General features: G+C 37.0%; 1 protein-coding gene across 1 annotated transcript in view; it reads right to left on the reverse strand.

Annotated features, from left to right (window-relative positions):
- Positions 1–1233: 1233 nt before the first annotated feature.
- Positions 1234–19143, reverse strand: part of LOC145991501 (disintegrin and metalloproteinase domain-containing protein 12-like) — a 66212-nt gene continuing 48302 nt past the window's right edge. Inside the window, exons 12-17 of the mRNA XM_083127519.1 lie at positions 18596–18755; positions 16712–16852; positions 14049–14221; positions 3907–4108; positions 2329–2517; positions 1234–1722 (exon numbers count right to left, since the gene is read on the reverse strand). Coding sequence (XP_082983645.1) covers positions 1699–1722; positions 2329–2517; positions 3907–4108; positions 14049–14221; positions 16712–16852; positions 18596–18755 — 889 coding nt within the window. The 3' untranslated portion in view covers positions 1234–1698. The remainder of the gene's footprint in view (positions 1723–2328; positions 2518–3906; positions 4109–14048; positions 14222–16711; positions 16853–18595; positions 18756–19143) is intronic.

Below are 19143 nucleotides of genomic sequence, written 5' to 3' on the forward strand. Positions count from 1 at the left end.
AAGGTTGACCTGTGGATGCCTTACCAGAAGGTAGACCCTTAGGAAGAATTAAGACCGAAGCGACACATGCCACTAGGGATTGAGCCAATCAGCAGCAATGCTTCACACCAAAGCGGTATGAAAGGCTGCACAAGCCTGAGTTCAATTGGTTAAATTCTCAAGTGACACATGTTGCCTGTCACTTCAGTGTGAATTCTCCATTACAACCCAATACAAGCATTGGTATGACAGGCTCAAACAAAGGACTTCTTTCCAATATTAACCACACAATAGAGGAGCTCAGTAAGTATCAAACATCTACAAGACTAAAATATCATCCAATAATTTTATTAAAAAAACTAATCTCTACTCAGCAAGCAAAAGCCAAGTGTTAGCAAAACTATAGCAGTCAATTTTCATATAAGGAACAAACCTCAGGGTAACCTATCCATCAAAATTGAAAACAACAGTGACATGCACTGAAGGGCAGTGAGCCTAGCAGTGATAGATCAATCAATCTCACCTCTCTTTCTTATTTTCAAATAGCAATTTTTATTGTCTTTTAGGAAACACAGTTCATATGCAACACTTTTTCACGTGTTCCTCATACCTGGTTGCAACAAGGTAGTCTAGAAGGAGAAAGTCCTCCAACTGCCTTTTGAGTGCCTGGACCAGTTTCTGGTAGACTGCTGCTGAAAGGAAAGCAGATTTCTATGGTACCCTTGACACTCTGCAACCTCTCAAAAAAGTGAATTATTTTGCATGCTTTATAAAGATTATGTTGTTTATGAATGCTTTTTAAGCTCGCAGGAATGTGTTACTGTGAAGTAAAGTACGTCTGTTACCTTAGTGTAACGTGACATTGCCCGATACTCTTATTTAAGACTGTTAAATAAGAGTATTGTTTCCAACCTCTTTATTAACATTATTTCTTAAAATTATTGGGCATAGATTTTCTATGTCATAGTCAGGGAAGGATGTAGATTCAACTACTGAAAATAAAATGAGTGTAATGAGTATAAATTATATTACACATTTTCCTCAGGAATATGAAGCCCAAACTCATACCTCCCTCCATCCCTTTTGGTCTGCCTACACTATACGCAGTAACATTTATTTCCCCTTTTCAGCTTTAATTAATGTGTGAAACTGATTTTTTAAATTTGCACACCTCTATTGGTGTAAATTTCAGAAGGTTGGTAGGGCTGAGAAATTTTGGAAGAAAATTTAAGTAGAACAATCTAGCGTATGACAATATGAAAATTTATTAATAATAAATTTTGTACATATTATATTTTTTGTAAAACTAAATAACATAAATGTTATACTTCTATTTATTAGTAAATAAGAAAATTTATGAAATTAGGTTGTTGAGCTAGGTATGGTTTTCATCATGCATGCAAAAAAGTTTTATATTACTGAAACTAGTGTACTGAAATTGTTTCCTATTTCTTTTAATCGTCATTTCATCAAATAGGATGCTTATGTTAAATAAGAATAACATTATGATGAATATAACTCAATGCATTCATGTGAACTCAAAATATGCAAAAGCACTGTTTAAAAATTTAATATCTAAGTTGTATCAAGTGAGTTTTCAAATATGAATGAGAATTAGTTTCCAGGAAAGCATGATAAGATATACACTTGCTCTGTGTCATGTTAGAACATGTTCCAGCTTCTCACTGATATTAGATGGATTCAAGTGTTTTGGACCAGTCAGTAATCATCAGGAGCTGTAAACTAAAAGAGAAAACATGAAATGTCAGTTTGTCAGTAAGAATGAAAAATGTTTTCACTATTTTTAGAGACTTTTCACATTGTGGACATGAAATAACTGCTGCATGAATTATTATTATAATCACTAGAATAAGATCCCACGAAAGTACTTGAATTATGACTTTACATACTTGCATGCATTATGCAGGCAATGGATCATTAAAGTAAGGAACTTAAATGCAGGACAAGACATAAAAATTAAAAGAAAATATGAGCTTTAATAAAAGAAATAGGAAGCTAAAGAGAAACATAAATGTTACGTACAGCCATGGACATGTCTGGCTTGTAACAATCCCATTGAAAGGCAAGGGGACCGTTACAACCCAGAAATTTCTGTGATTGCACTAGTACTTCCTTTTTACTTGCTGATTAGTACTCATACTCTCAAAATGCTATGTAAAGAAAGAGTTGATGGTAACATAAAAGGGTTAAATAGCTTTATGCATACTATAAATAACACTATTTAGATGCATTGCTTAGCATTTTCTTGCATTTCTATTATTGTACATTTTTCCTGTAACACAGAAAAACAAATATCACAACAATAAAAAGAAATTACATGGTACTTACTATTTGGCCACTCACAGGCCCACTGTCCTCACTTCCACCAGCTCCAGTGGAATTACAGAATGGAGGAGAAAACCCTACATCACAATGGCAGTGTCCTTTGCTGTTGCATACTCCATTTCCATTACAATTGTCAATGCATCCATTTTGCTGGAATTCAGCAACATCCACACATTTTTGGTTTATACACATCTGAGGATAAAAAACATTGACATAAGAATGATTGTAAGGCATGTCCAATATTACAATCAACACCCATGTCAATGGTGGTACCGAAATCAATAAGTCAATAAATGAAGTTTGTTTAGCAAAAGTTACATGGAATTAATTTCAAGTATATTAGTACTATGAATTTAATACATTTAAAAGCATTTACAAGTAAATATATTTAAAACATTTATAATTTAATAAATTTAAAAGTATGTCCAGGCACAAATCAAGAACTATATTTTGGAAGAGGTCTGAGCCAAGTGTAGCACATGCAATAATAATAAAGTTTATGATAAATTGTTTAATAAGATTCACATGTATAATAAGTCAATTAATAATCATTAGTATTATTGTTATTATTACATGAACAGGTAAAAATATATAACAATGGAGGCATAACAGCATATATTCCATTACCTAGCTTATGTCTAGTGAAGATAACTGCCAAAGAAATTAATGTCAAAACATTTTTAAAATGGATTATTTATTGAATACCAAAAAGATGGTTAAGTACAGCTGAGAAAAGTAAAGCCCCTACTCTTTATTTTTATTGTTATTATTGGTAATGGTACACTTAAATATTCACAGTCCCTGTCAATGCAAAGCTTTATGTAAGTTCTGTGGAAATAAATCAACTTCATTTAGTATTTAATTTTGAATGTCATATGTCTTTTGGGGGGAGGGGGGTTGGTCTGAACCCCCTGGTCCAGAACTCGGAAATGCTGGAACCACCACACTTCTTAGTCAAGGATCTGAGAATTCAAATAATATTAGTAGTGGGAATGGAACACGTTAATTGGTACCATATCAACATTAGTCCTTGCAGCATATCAGTGTATCACTTTATTGATAAAATTACCAATATGTATATACCCATAAATACTCTGTAACTTAAAGCAAAGTTGCCATTTTGTTACCATTTTTACAGATTTAAAGGCATAACTCATAAACCACAATGTCTTTGAAGAAAATGTTGAAATGTGCACTTTCTTTTTCAAAGTAAAGCTGTTGCAGATGAATCAACCGTTTGAATTCTGTATGAATTATATGCAATTTTATATATCGGATCAGTAGAATATTGGTTATCAGTATCAGCGAAAACTTCATATCTGTCCATTGTTAAATAAATCTGCTATAAACTAGAACGTATGGCATGTACGTAACAATGAAAATATAAACTTTTAAATAATTTCAAAGATATCTTCCATCATTGCTGTAAAGAATTAAAATGCGTGTGCTGATCGAGTTTGCATTGTAGATGTCGTAAATGGAATTTTCAAGCCTTGCCACTGGTCACATTACTAATTTATTTTATGCATCTAAAAATAAGGCACCAAATATGCAAAATGCATGAAATTGATGTCATCTTACCTTGCCATCACCACATTTTGCACCATCAGGTACTAACCCAGGATCTGTATCAGTTAATCCTAGGTCAACAATTGCACTCCGGCATGAGATGATATTTCCTTCAGAAGCGATAAAAAGTGCTGACAGGAAGGATACTGCCTCCATTCCAAATTCGAGTCTTTCACCCATGTGTTTACACTGCAGCCTTCCACATAACAAGTCTCTATTGAAAGGAAAGAAATTGGTCATGCAAAAAGTTTCTGCCCCCCTCCTTCTTCAACCCCAAAAATAAACCATTATATTCTAACTTGTTTGTATAAATTAGTTTATCTTTAGGGCTGAGCCAATACCAATACACCGACATCGGTATCGGCCGATACTAATGGTGTTGGTATCGGAAACTATCAGATGAAATGTATTTACCGATTTCAGCCGACAGTTTCCAGCATTTTGGTCTTTCACGAAGTCTGCAAAAATGCTGCATGACACAGGTAAGAAAAACGGAATTTTGTGATTACATAACATTCATATTAATATTTTAATTCTTGAATATTTTAAATCACAATACTTGGTATTTGGTCTAGGAATTAATTTGTGCTGTTGTTACGCACACATTGTAGCTGTAGTTCAAACACAAAATACATAATTACCTTAAGAAAAATATTGTCCACCACAAGCCACCACTTTCGCCCATCTGTCAGGCAAGTTACGGATTCCGTGGCGAAAGAAGTCCTCATCCTTTGAAGCGATCCAGTCAGAGACCCATTTTTCGATATCTTCTGAAGAAGTGAACCGCTGTCCAATCAAATCGTTATTCATGCAATCGAACAAGTAGTAGTCCGAAGGAGCAACATCTGGTGAATACGGCGGGAGGGGTAAAACTTCCCATCCGACATTTTCTAAATAGGTTTTGACCGGTTTTGCGACATGTGGGTGAGCGTTATCATGTTGAAAAATAAGTTTATCATGTCTGTTCTCCCATTCTGGTCGTTTCCTGGCCAGAGCTTGCTTCAAACGCATTAATTGTCGTCGATAACGTTCTCCATTAATAGTTTCACCCGGTTGCAGCAGCTCATAGTACACCACACCTTTCATATCCCACCATATGCACAGTGAATATCTCGTTTCGGTTGTGATGGACCTGGCTTCACCCAGGCCTTTTTTCATTTCGGGTTCTTGTAATGGATCCACTTCTCATCGCCAGTAACAATGCGATGCAAAAACCCCTTTCTTTTCTGTCTTTGAAGCAGCAATTCGCAAATGGTTTTTCGTCTTTCAACGTCTCTGTCTTTCAATTCATGTGGAACCCAATGTGACATCTTTTGAATCATTCCCATGGCTTTGAGGCGTTTGGAAACTGTTGTTTGATCAACGCCTAATGCTTCTGCAAGTTCTTCCTGCGTTTGACACAAATCCTGATCGAGCAATGCTCTCAATTCCTCGTCTTCAATTTTTTTTGGCTGTCCAGGTCGCTCTTGGTCTACCAGGCCGAAATCACCACTTCTAAACCGTGCAAACCACTTCTGACACGTTCGCTCAGCTAGTGCATGGTCACCATACACTTCCACCAAAATACGATGACTTTCGGTAGCACTTTTCTGCATGTTAAAGTAATGAAGCAGAACACCCCGCAAAAACACTTTATCTGGCACGAACTACGCCATGTTCAGTTGACTACAAAATGCTGTTGTTGACGCTTCAATCAACTGCCCTATACTACGAACGATGCACGCTGACAGGAGTTTTCAACGCATGTGTGGATACATGGAACTGTGGGACGATACGCTTGTTACGCCATCTCTTGTCCAGGTGCACAAATTAATTCCTAGACCAAATAAATTGATGCATACAATTGGAGTAGAATGCTTACGCACTAATATTAATCAATATATAAATTATTACAATTTTGAAGTATTGGAATTGTTGAGAATCTGTGCGAGTATTGTCATCAGTATCGGCTCAGCCCTATTTATTTTATATAGGTTTTCCAGTATACCAAGAAACCAAAATTGGTTGGCCAAACATTAGGTCAACCATACTAAAAGTCACCGACCAAATTTAACATCATCGCCTTGTAATCAAGGGGGTCTTGGGTTCGATTTCCGATGGAGGCACATAGTTGGTCACGTTCCACTTTAAACTGTAGGTCCAGTCCTGATTAGCCTTTATGTGCACAAAGTGGACTTAAAAACAAACCAAATTTAACATACATTTGGACATTGGTGATTTTGAGCATGGTGCAAACATAGGGCTAATAGGTGGTTTTTACACTGAAAACTAAAGTTGAAATAAGTTTGTGTTCTGATACATATAAAAATATTATTGTGAAGCCAAATATAAACTTAGTACAAATTATTTCTCCAAAATAAAACCTTGTAATCAAGGGATCCCGGGTTCGATACCCGGTGGAGGTACATTGTGGTTTGGATCCCACTTTAAACTGTAGGTCCAGTCCCGATTAGCCTTACTGTGCATAAAGTGGACTTAAAACACCAAATCAATCAATCAATCAATCCAAAATAAAAATTTACACAGCACTTTCTCATTCAAATGGTATCACTGTTTTCAAGGCAAGCATTGGATACAACTGTTGGCACAACGTAAGACTAACTTTAATTTGCCAACAAATGTAAACCCAACCTTTGTCACATAACTCTAGTTTGAAGGTGACATTTGTGGAACTACAAGAAGTAGCACACTAGAAAACCAAATAAAAATTATGACAGCAGTTGATGCTCAGACCACATGTCACGTAAGAAAAAAATAAAAAGTTGTCTGGCTTTTGATAGGCTCTTGTGAAAGAAAAATATTATACACAGGAAAAGCTCATAAAAAATTCTATACTATATTAACACAACTACAGTACTATAGAAAGTTTATGCTTGGTTGATGGTGATGTTGCAAGCAAAACTTCAAATATGAAAAAAATTTAAGTTTAACACATTGACTGCCGTGTGTATGTTTTGTCATACACATGGCTTCTTGCTTCTGGGCCACGTGTATGCTACTCCATACACAAACAAGAACCTGATTCTTGGCCGCGTGTATGGAAACGCATACACAGTTCAAGCAAAACTATATGACTGTTAAATAGCCGTGGCGTACAGCTAAGATGGGGCAGTAATAATTTTAATTTCTGTTATGTCTTACTAGAGTAAAAAAATCTTCAAAACTTTATTTACGCTTACGTATTCTTTTCACTAGTACAAATGTATTGACAACTAAAAAAGAAGGGTAAATGTGTAAATACATTTTTTCTGGTTGGAATTCACAGCAAACGATTATACATTATGGAATACATTGCTAGTGCATCATAATTCTTACAAAACGATTCGTTATATAATATTTTTTTGTAAACTTATGTTCCTTGTAGATATATAGATATATATAAGGATGACATATTTTATACCGAACACTTTGGAAGTTCAATGATTTTTGTTGAAACAGTCCCGGCACATAAAAGGATTTTTGGGACATTTGTCAAATACTGTCTTCACCCACCTGGCAAACTTCCTTCCTGTCGAGTCAGAATTTCCACTTCTGCCGTAGATTTTGCAGCAACGTTCACAGCGTCCTTGCTTCTTTCTTCCATTATCCCCTACTTTGTTTATCAAGTGATGAGTTTGAGTTTTTCTGCCTTGTTGCACAGGTAAAGTGAGTTTGCTGTCCAGGAGGTAATTGTTCAGAAAGAATATTTAGGATTACAAGTTTCCTGAATTCATTTATGTGTATGTTACTGGACTGGATGCAGTCACTGTAGAGAATGTAGGCATTCACGAGAGCCGCTCCCCATATATATTCAATAATAACTTTCTTGTACCATTTTGTAGTCTTTCGCAGAGCATTCCCATATGAAGCGAATTGATCACTTACGTCAATGAAGGACTTGCTAGTAATGTAATCAATAATTGCGGAAGGCTTTCTAATTCCTGAACTACGTCTTTCTGTTACACTTACCTCTTCAGCAGAGTGAGCTTTAGATAGGACTAACACATCTCTCTTATCTTTCCACTTCAGAATAGTCACACCTTCCTGAGTTTCCATTCCTACAATATCACCTTTCCTCAATTTATCTTGAACAACATCTGCTGGCAAATATTTACGGTTAGACCTAATTGTAACGATCAGATGGGCATTATTGTCAATGGCAAGGTAAGCAAGAGGAACGCTGGTGTAATAATTATTTGTGTAAAGATGCCAGCCTTCACCGAGAAGATCTCTTACAAGCTGTGACACAACCGTTTCAGGAACTGACATGTTACCGGCCGTTTATATTTCCAACGTAAAGAATAATGTTCCATGTATAGCCCCTGCTGGAACACAACTTGAAAACTTTCACTCCGTATTTATTCTTTTTGGAAGGGATGTACTGCCGAAATGAAAGTCTTCCCCGCCATGGTATCATACTTTCGTCGACACAATTTTTTTCCCCTGGTGTGTATGTTTCTTGGAATTGTGAAATGAGTTTGTTGGTGATGTTCGTAATTTTATGTAATCTATCATTAGGGACAGCATGTGAATTGTCTGCAAAATGCCACATTCGTAGAAGCAGTTCAAATCTGTTTCTACTCATTATACTTCGGGGAAGAGGAAAATCAAACAAAGCCCTAGTGCTCCAGTAGTCTGATAATTTTGGTACTTTGATCACCACAAAATTTTAAAACAGCGTGATATTCGGAAAGAACAAGACAAAATGAGGTAACACAAAGTGAATAATTACGTGTATGAAATCATATACACGTGGCATACAACGTCAAATTGAAAACCTACGCCGCGTGTATAGAAATGCATACACACCACAAAAACCTCAACAATGGGCTTAATTTCAATTGTATTGAGATATTATGCATACACATTTCATTCACAGTCGGTCAGTAACAAGAAAATCGGATTGGCCCAGAAGAGATACATTTTCAGTTACACGGTGGCAGTCAATGTGTTAAATGTGTGACTGAATACACAATTCCCACTTCAAGCTTTTTTGAAAACAAGATATTCTCTTCTCTGGGAGTAGCATCCCAATAATGTATTCCTGAAGGATTTGCATGGGTGGCAGAAGGTAATAAGTTATAGCAGTCTGGAAAAAAGGACTAAGCATACATCTGAGAGAAAATGAGCGAGAAGTAATAGATATCTCCAATGACGAAACAATCGAAACAACTTACATGATAATTCATACTATGGGAATGAAAGACGTGTTAATAGATAATTAAGGTACTCACATTTTCCGCGAAGCTGTCTTACATTATTTTCTATTAATTTCGGTAGCCACTGCCACCATTCTCGTTGGAATTCGATGTGTTGTTGCTTGTGTGTTTCTGTTGTTTTTTCCTAAATCGCCGCTAGGTGTGCTGCTGTCGCCTGTATGTCTGTGTATATGTCCTCTGCTGTTCACCGGTGTGAATTGCTGCAGAAAGGGAAGCCAGCGTGGTGTGCCTGATCACTATCTATGTTCAGTTCATGGTTGTAGTGCATGATGGCGTGTGTTTCTTTAATTTTTGTGTCTATGAGAGTGTGTACTTTGTATATCCATACTGAATGTCAACTCTCCACATGATGCAGCAAAGCTGAAATCCAAGTCAGACAACCTGCACCATCATTACAACTCGCTCAACCATCACAACCAGATCCTGGTAACAAAACCAAGTGGTTTGCCTTTCCCTACCATCCTACCGCATCCAACCACCTTACCAAAGCCCTCCGCCCCTACACCATCCAAAAAGCAAACAAACCAACCTCCAAAATAGCTGACCAACTAAACAAACAAAACGGTACTTCCTCCCCCCCTCAACAATCCAGGCGTCTATCATGCTGAATGCGAGTGCAAGGCTCATTACATCAGCAGATCCATCAGGCCCATCAGTGAGAGAATTCAGCAGCACCTATCAAATGCAAAACTGCCCAACCCACCACTGGACTTGCCAAGCATATCAAATTCCACAACCATAAAATTGAGAAAGTACATGTCAAATACAAAGCACACACTCTAATAGACACAAAAAAAAGAAAGACATGACATCATGCACTACAACCATGAACTGAACATAGATATTGGTCAGGCACACCACGCCTGGCTTCCGTCACTGCAGCAATTAACACCGGTGAACAGCTGACGACATATACGCAGACATACAGGCGACAGCAGCACACCTAGCGGCGATTTAGGAAAAAAAACAACAGAAACTCATCAAGCAACAACACAACGATTTCCAATGAGAATGGTGGCAGTGGCTACCGAAATTAATAGAAAATAATGTAAAACAGCTTCGTAGAAAACGTCAGTACCTTAATTACATGATAAGTTAAATACTTGTCTACCAGTAGAAGCTGTAGGTGAGTGGTTAGTGCTGTGGCTTTACGTTCTGAAGGATGCATGTTGAAGCCAGGTTAGAGGAGTTTTCTTGTCTTACAAGGGAGGTTATCTAAGTGTCCCCCTCCGATTTCCATGAAACTGGGCAGGTGTAGAGGGGCCCAAAGGAAGAAATATGTGTTTTTTTTGTTTTGGCTAAGAAACGGTTTTAGGGGCAAAACCTCCCCTCTAATGTCAAGATGAGGACAAATTGAATTGGGGATCTGACCCCTGCATCCCCCTCCGATTTCCATGAAACTTGGAAGGTGTATAGAGGGTCCCAAAGGAAGAAATATGTGTTTTTTTTCGTTTCGGCTAAAAAAACTGTTTTAGGGGGCAAAACCTCCCCTCTAATGTCAAGATGAGGACAAATTGAAGTGGGGATCTGACCCCTGTGTCTCCCTCCGATTTCCATGAAACTTGGCAGGTGTATAGAGGGGCCCAAAGGAAGAAATACGTGTTTTTTTTTTGTTTCGGCTAAAAAAACTGTTTTAGGGGGCAAAACCTCCCCTCTAATGTCAAGATGAGGACAAATTGAAGTGGGGATCTGACCCCTGTGTCTCCCTCCGATTTCCATGAAACTTGGCAGGTGTATAGAGGGTCCCAAAGGAAGAAATACATGTTTTTTTTGTTTCGTCTAAAAAAACTGTTTTAGGGGGCAAAACCTCCCCTCTAATGTCAAGATGAGGACAAATTGAAGTGAGGATCTGACCCCTGTGTCCCCATTTTAATACAGGCATTTAATGCCAGTAGCCCATCTCCTTTAACAGCAGAGGCGGCATATGTCACAGACATTGTGAAGGACATCATTGAAAGATGTACCGAAGATCCTGCGGACATCGTTGAATTTGCTACTTCCTTGGACTTTGACCAGCAAGACGATACGTATGCACACGCTTTGGAAGATACAGATGATGACACGGAAGAAGACTATACCGACCATTGTTCACCACATACTGTATCCATTGGATATAAACGAAGAGCAGTTGACTTTTGGAGGAGTGGACAGAAGCGACGTTTGTCTCTGACCACCGTGCAAAATCAGTATAAGAAGGTTACCTCAACACGGCAACTACGAAGATGGGAAGAGCAGGTACATGCTGGAGGAACATGGAAAGAAAAGCTGTGTCAGGTTTCCAAATACGTTTTAGAAAACTTTACTGATGCCGTGCAAGCACAGGTTCCAATTCATGATATTGATATTCGGAGATGGGCTCTGAAAGCTAAAGCTGAACTGGACGTACCTCGGTTTACAGCGTCACGGTTTTGACTTTGGAAATTCAAGAAAGCACATCACATCGTTTCTCGGAAGGTCACCAAATTCATTTACACGCACATCTGCTGGCAAGGGGGAACATGTTCAGAATGAACGTGATGGGTTTGTGGATACTGTTAAATCATGTATTGCACAGTACTCTGTCGGAAATGTGTTTAACTAGGATCAAAGTGGTTTTAATTTAGAAATACACAGTGGTCGCACCCTAGCTATTAAGGGAATGAAGAAAGTGGAAACTATCATGCAATCTGTTGCATCCACAACACACAGTTACACCATTCAAATAATTATTTCGGCGGCGGGAGAGGTGTTGTCTCCTCTCTTTGTTGTTCTGAAGGAACCTGAAGGTACCTTTGGAACCTATGCCAACCGAACACTGTTCCGTCCAGCAAATGTATTCATTGCAGCCTCTACATCGGGGAAACTGACAACAAATCACTTTAAGACCTGGCTCAAGGAGGTGTACTTCCCAAACACAGGTGATTTCGGTGATTTCTGCTATTGGATTTGTGGAGTGGACATAGTGATATTGTTATGCGAGAGGTGACACCACGTGACAAAAACATTGCTCTGTCGACAGTACCTAAAGGATTGACTGGCACTCTCCAACCATTTGATGTGTATGGATTTAGGCTTTGGAAAAATTTCGTGCGACTGTTTTTTGATCTTGTCCTGTTACTACACAGTGACATTAATCTCCACCTATGCAATAACATTATCAAACTACAATCACTCACACATAACCAGTTGTCTTCACCTAGGTTTCGACACGTCTTCCAATACGCACGGTATAAGAGTGGGTATCTTCCCGAAAGGCCACCTCCATTTGAGAATCCAGTGGCATTCTGTTTTGGTAGTGACAGTAATCTGATATGTGATGTTTGTGGTGCAGTGCAGTAATCAGATGTGCATGGTGTAACCGAACATTATTTTTAAATCATATTTTTTTAGGAGTACCATTACTGTGACGAGTATGTACATTGACACTGTGGAAGCAACAATGGGGGCGGTTTTCAATGTCATGCATGGGTGCTTGTCTTTACTTTGTGTTGGCAGATCCATAACGTTGTTTCGTGTTACTTTCTGATGGTAATAAATGTTTTATACATGATGTGTATTCATCTGTGGAACTATCCTCTTGTGTCCTTGGCTATGGATATCACCTATATGATATCTAGGTCATGCTTGATAGGGTTATGGTTCCCGTATGCGGCTATTTTGATGCTCCGTTACCCTGCTCTGGTCCATCTAGTATTATTCCCATCCCTATCCAGGAACAACGGTGTCTATGAATTCGGCATCTCTCTACAATTGCACTGTGTTTGGTTCCGACAATCCTACAGTTCAGTGCTGTGTGTGTTCCAATTATATGAGCGTGTTCTTCCTATGCCAGATTTACGTGGTTTCGGGGTCAGATCCCCACTTCAATTTGTCCTCATCTTGACATTTGAGGGAGGTTTTCCCCCCTAAAACAGTTTTTAGCCGAAACAAAAGAAACAGGTATTTCTTCCTTTGGGACCCTCTATACACCTGCCAAGTTCCATGGAAATCGGAGGGGGACACAGGGGTCAGATCCCCACTTCAATTTGTCCTCATCTTGACATTTAAGGGGAGGTTTTGCCCCCTAAAACCGTTTTTTTAGCCGAAACAAAAAGACACGCATTTCTTCCTTTGGGCCCCTCTATACACCTGCCAATGACCCTCCAACATGTGTAAACCTGAGTTCCATTCATTGCACACCAATAGTGTTAGTCACTTTGTTATCAGGGGAAGCACAGGCGTAATTTGGCAGGTGCAAAATTTTCAGGTTTGTTTATTAAAATTTTCAAGATAGGGGGCTTGAGTAGCAAAGTAATAAAGCGTAATATTTGTGATTTCGCTAACGTCCCACTTACTTAGCAAATAATTCTGGAAGCTATTTTTATGATATGGAAAAATTTTCTAGTCTCTTCCCCTAAACTTAAGCTCCAGGATTGATATTACCCCCTCAAAATTAGGTACCAAGTCTGATTCTGTCCCCTCAAAATTAGGCCCAAATTTGATTCTGCCCCCTCAAAATTAGGCCCAGTTTGATTCTGCCCCCTCAAAATTAAATTAGGCCCAGCTTGATTCTGCCCCCTCAAAATTAGGCGTAGTTTGATTCTTCTCTCTCAAAAATAGGCCCAGCTTGATTTTGCCCCCTCAAAATTAGGTCCCAAGTTATGCCCCTGAGGAAAAGCCCCAATTTGAAACATTGGCTCTTTGCCCTTTTAAGGCAATCTGTCCATTGAAAAGTCTTTCTATATTGTCTCAAATTAATTTGACAAATACATTTAGCAAATTTAACAAACAATAGTTTTGTACACAGCACAAGAATTGAAACAAAATGCTCATTACAAAATGTCCATCTGAAGATGTGGACATTCTAGAATGTCTTCACAGTGTTTTGAAAAGTGGAATCAAATCATTCTATTCTATTTTTTTTATTATTTTTTTAGCATGTGATACATGACTCTTTCCTAAAGCATAGTATTTGTGAAAAAATCAAAGCATACATACTCTTCATCACATTTGAAGTAGGAATGATTAAAATTATCATAGCCACAATTTCCATATCTATTTCCGGCTGTGTTTTTTGCATAGCACTTGTCATCAGACTTCTCCCCTGTTGGTCCCCAGAGCAATTGGCACTGATCAGAATGTGTGCTGCAAGAACCATGGTAGCAAAAAGCCTAAAATGGACAAGGAATCAAACAATAAAGAAACATATATGTAAAGCATACTAACAATCTGATATAGCAGTGCAGAGTACAAAACTTTTTCAGGGTAATAACCATGTTGTTATGAAAACTTCTTTGATTTTATTGTACCTAAGAGAATTATTCATAATTATTTTGACTATGATACAAATTACTAAATTAATTAAGTAAATACAAGGTGATTCAAAACTGTGTCCATGTTTCTGACCTACAGTTTTTCCAGCAGACTGTGGACCAGCCAAACAGGGACATAGCCAGGATAATTTTTTGTGTAGGTGGCCAACTTTTGAAGAAAGGAAAAGCAGGAACAATTGCTTGAAATTGTTGGAGTAAATTGTACCAAAATAACAGCATGCAATGTACTTGTCACTGAGTATATCAATTTTAACTGTATTCGTCAAATACTACTTTTGTTAGAATGTTACTGAATATGCATAAAATGTGTGAAATTCATGAGAAACACTAAAATAACATAAAATACTACATTTATATTATTTTTCTAATTACTACGAATGAAAAGTTGCACAAGTTTAATGTGCTAAATGAATTATGGCAATTGACAGTCCCTTAGATCCTCTTGTGAAATTTGTTATGGCATTACTATAGTCGATTTTCATGCAATGTATCAGAGGCGAGGCGTCCGGTCATTGACAGATGAGACTATGACCAAGAAAAATAAAAATATATTATTTTTAAAATTTAGTAGGGAAGGACCAAAAAAAGGAGTCAGAATATTCTAAAATTTGTGCGAAATTAGTCTAATGGCAGCATAAAACGGCTAGAAATATACAAGAGATTTGCAAAGTTTAACGCATCGTAATGAGAGCCCAGGCCCTCTTGAGTGCAACGTGACCATCCCGGTGGCCAAGGCGAAATCCGATGCGCTGAGATTAGCGCATCCATGATGTCTCGGTAGTGTTCGGCATGGTTCGGCTGATCTCGGCAGTCACGGCACGTGGAGCCAGGCATGGCATCTGAATGAAGGTACAGAAGGCTTTCTTTTTTCTTTTCTGATATTGACAACCTGTCATGCAGCTGGGCATTTTTCATCGTTGCTGAACTTGCTCTATTTTAACTTCAAAATTTAACAACATTCAAAACATCTTCGGAAAGAAACATTTTTCCTTAAAATCTGTTTGCTGACTTGGAAATTCAGTTTAATCCAAATGTTTTTGATTCACAAGGTTCTAGAAATGAACTGATAGTGTTTTATAGAACTGCACTACGATAAATTGCTATGCAAATTGGTAGCATTTTTGATAAGTGAAAATTTAGACAAAGCTTTTAAAGAAAGTTTTTCGTTTAGCTAAATTATTTTGCACGCTAGACCAACTAAAACACCATCAGCTGAGAGTTATCTGCTCTGAAAAGAATTCATATTTTTAAAGATCAACTGAAGCGGATGTGCAGTTTGGCCGTACTATCCACTGAGAAATATCTCTCTTGGAGTAATAGAAGGAAAGAAAGAAATGTGCGAGTTGTAGATTTCACAAATTCACCACGAAAGCAGGGAGGCTAAAGTTTCTGTTCAAGTAAGATTTTAGCTTAAAGAGGCCTATTTTACTTTGTAATTCATTCATGTCAATTTGTTATATTTAATTACAGAAGGAATGCAAATTAATAAGATTTCATAATTTTCATTGTAGGGGACAGCTTATTGTATTTTATTATTCCTTTGTCTTTTAAATGTCTATTGTATTGCAGTGAGCTTTTAAATTTGAAAGGGCAATGACATTGCATTATCCTGGAGAATTATTGCAACCCCTCTCCCCTCCTTCCCAGTTAAAATATTGATCCTGACATTTGGCAAATCTTGCGATGACTACGTAAAAATGTCACGCCTCGCCTCTGCAATGTATGAAGTTCATTCTCACATAAAATGCATCGACTGGGAGGCTGGTTTGTCCATGAAAGTTCTATTTTATTTCTAGACAATGCCTGTACATGGTGGCTTCAAATTGCACTAGTTCAGAAATTACAATATCATTTGAGCAAAGAGTGATATGAAGCAACATGCACAAGATATGTGTGCCTTAACTACCCTTAAAATGTGACCAAAATGAAGAAGAACATCTGCAATAGAGTTTATTTCCACCAGAAATAGATGCTAGATGCCATGGAGAAATTTTTAAGAACAAAACACTGCCACTTTCACCTAGTGCATTTTTAAAGTCAGTAAAATAACTGGTTTCTCCAGGTTCATGAGGCCAGTTGTTTTCATTGGATTCATGCATTTTGTTACTACTTAAGGAACATGCTCATAGGTTTTTCATTTTAACAGCATTAAATGTAACTGTCATTTTATTTTTAGTACCTATTGTGCCTTTTGCAAGTGCAAGTGCATTGTTAGTGCATTTTGCATGCCTAGAAATCTGGACTCCATTCATAGTTTAGAATGTGGTGCTAAAATGCAGAAAGAGTAAAACACAACTTTCAAAATTATAATAATGAAATCCTACTTACAGTTTCTCCATTACAAGATTCACCATTCATTCTGAAAACATCGTCTGGACAGAATTCTGACTGACCTGTGCAAAATTCAGAAAGATCACATTGGTGCTCTGCTGAACGACAAACAACGCCAGCTGATTGCAGTTCACATGTCTGAAAAATAAGCAACATCAAACTGGTGCACTACATAAGATTTCTTCTTGTATTTTATGTAGTTATTTATAAATACACTTTAGTAAATAAAAAGGTTTTAAATCTACAAAACCACACAGGAAAATCCTAATACCAACCAGATATAGTGATAATGCGTAACTGTTAAAATATGATATGATTCAAATTTTATGTAATTGCATATTTGATAAAGCATTCTGACCCATATTTTATGTCCATTTTAATAAAATCTCAACTATACAACAAACCATCATCAGATGATTTTAGAGACATCATCAGGTGATTTTGGAAGTAAATCTAATTTACATTTTACCTATTATTATGGCTTGATTCAGTTGAAATAATTTGAAAAAATACTGATATACATTTTATTGGAAAGTGTGCATTAGGCAAAGCTAGAGCTGTGTCAGTGGTTACACGGCATGATGTATCAAGAGACTATCAAATCCTGGTAAAAATTGCATTTTTTTTTTCAAAGTCTGCACTAAAATATGTCAGAAATTGTTTATGGAATTCTGTCAAAGGAAATCACATCTAATTAGTGTCATCGCAAGAAGGCACACCCTCATAACCCAGAAACATGATATTTGAGGTGGAAATGAGGAATGTACTGAAGATACCAACAGTGTTGATTTTTAACTGTAATTGTTTTGTTTCTTTTGTTTTTTGTCATCGTGTCATGCAATATTAATTCTCCAGTATGTATTCCTGCAACAATCTTCTTTCAATCTAGTTGAAACAAATAATATGTGATTCTTGCATGTGTTTGCTTGTATCTTCGTTATTTGGCATTGTTTTTCTGCTATTTTTGACTAATTGTGACCATGAAGATAAGCAACAATTAGATGAAGTTCATGAAATGACATAAATAACACCCAAGCACAGGTTGTATTTGAACCCAGGAATTTCAGCGGCGAGTCCAAAAGTTTACCACTTAATTGACTTGGCTACTGGGCCAACTCTTGAACTTACCTACTGCATACACTGTAGAGTTTCTTTCTTCTATTATGGTTGTTAGAAGATAAACAAATTATTGACTTAACATTTAGGGAGAACATGGACTGCCTTCATGAGAGCTATTATTATTAACAAATAAATGTCTGATGAAGTTAACATCGTTGTATCAACACACATGTCTACTTACTTGTAAAAAGAAACACTCTACATTGTGTGTATAATTTAATATTGTTTTCATTTAAATTTCTTTTGACATAGTCTGATCGGCATACAACTTTATGTAAAATTATTTTCTTTTAGCTTACGGTTATTACAAGCATAAGAAAACAGTTTTTCGTTGTGACGTTTCAAGAGAACACACACTCTCTTCATCAGACATTCATTTATTTATTTTTTATTTTTTTGAAGGGAGTGTGTGTTCCCCTGAAACGTCACAATGAAAAACTGTTTTCTTATGCTTGTAATAACCGTAAACTACAAGAAAATAATTCTACAATGCAAGCAATGCATACATACAAGAAAAACTTTATGTAATCCTTGTTAAATTCATTATTTTCGAAGTGAAACTAAATAGTTGGAAAGTTATGCAATGAGGCAGCACTAAATAGCAGAACTTGCATTTGGGGGTGATATGAGTATGTACATACTACAAATTTCACTCCATAATAAATCAAAGCTTGAGATGCATAAGGTTCTAACATATCGCTCGTAACATCAAAATCGATTTCTCTGGCTTTTCTAATAACACCACATTGACATAATGCTTACTGTGATGTTGCAGCATTCACCAGTGGCACAAGTTGCATTTGCAGAAAGCATACAGGATGTGGCATTACAGCATGGATTATCACACTGCTCCTCCAGTCCGCAGTCACACTCTTCCCCAGACTCAACAAAACCATTTCCGCACACAGGGCCATCAAAGAGCCTATTAAATTTAAAATGAAAGGTTAGTTTGTAATATGCAAAAAAATAATGTTTGAAAGTAACAAGTAACTATTTTGAATAATGGTTACTACAAATACTTTTGTTTACATTTCAACAGTAATGGACAAAGTCACTGTTTCCCAAAATAAAACATAAAAATAAAAGAATAAAAAATATGTTTCATATACATTTAGGCTACCTGTTATTAAGCAACTGCTTTGTGCAACATAATTCCTTTCTTCAAGTAAAAAAGGTTTATTTTCAATTATCTTAACTTCATAGTTTCATATTAAACATACAAGGTTTGTTATAATATAATGAAAATTAATATTTATTTTGTGTGTTCATCAGTGGAAAGAAAGCCTCCCCAATGGCGCAGTGGTAGCGTC

This window comes from Lepisma saccharinum, chromosome 8 (genome assembly GCF_977018435.1).
Source record: "Lepisma saccharinum chromosome 8, izLepSacc3.1, whole genome shotgun sequence".
In the NCBI taxonomy this organism is placed as follows: domain Eukaryota; kingdom Metazoa; phylum Arthropoda; class Insecta; order Zygentoma; family Lepismatidae; genus Lepisma; species Lepisma saccharinum.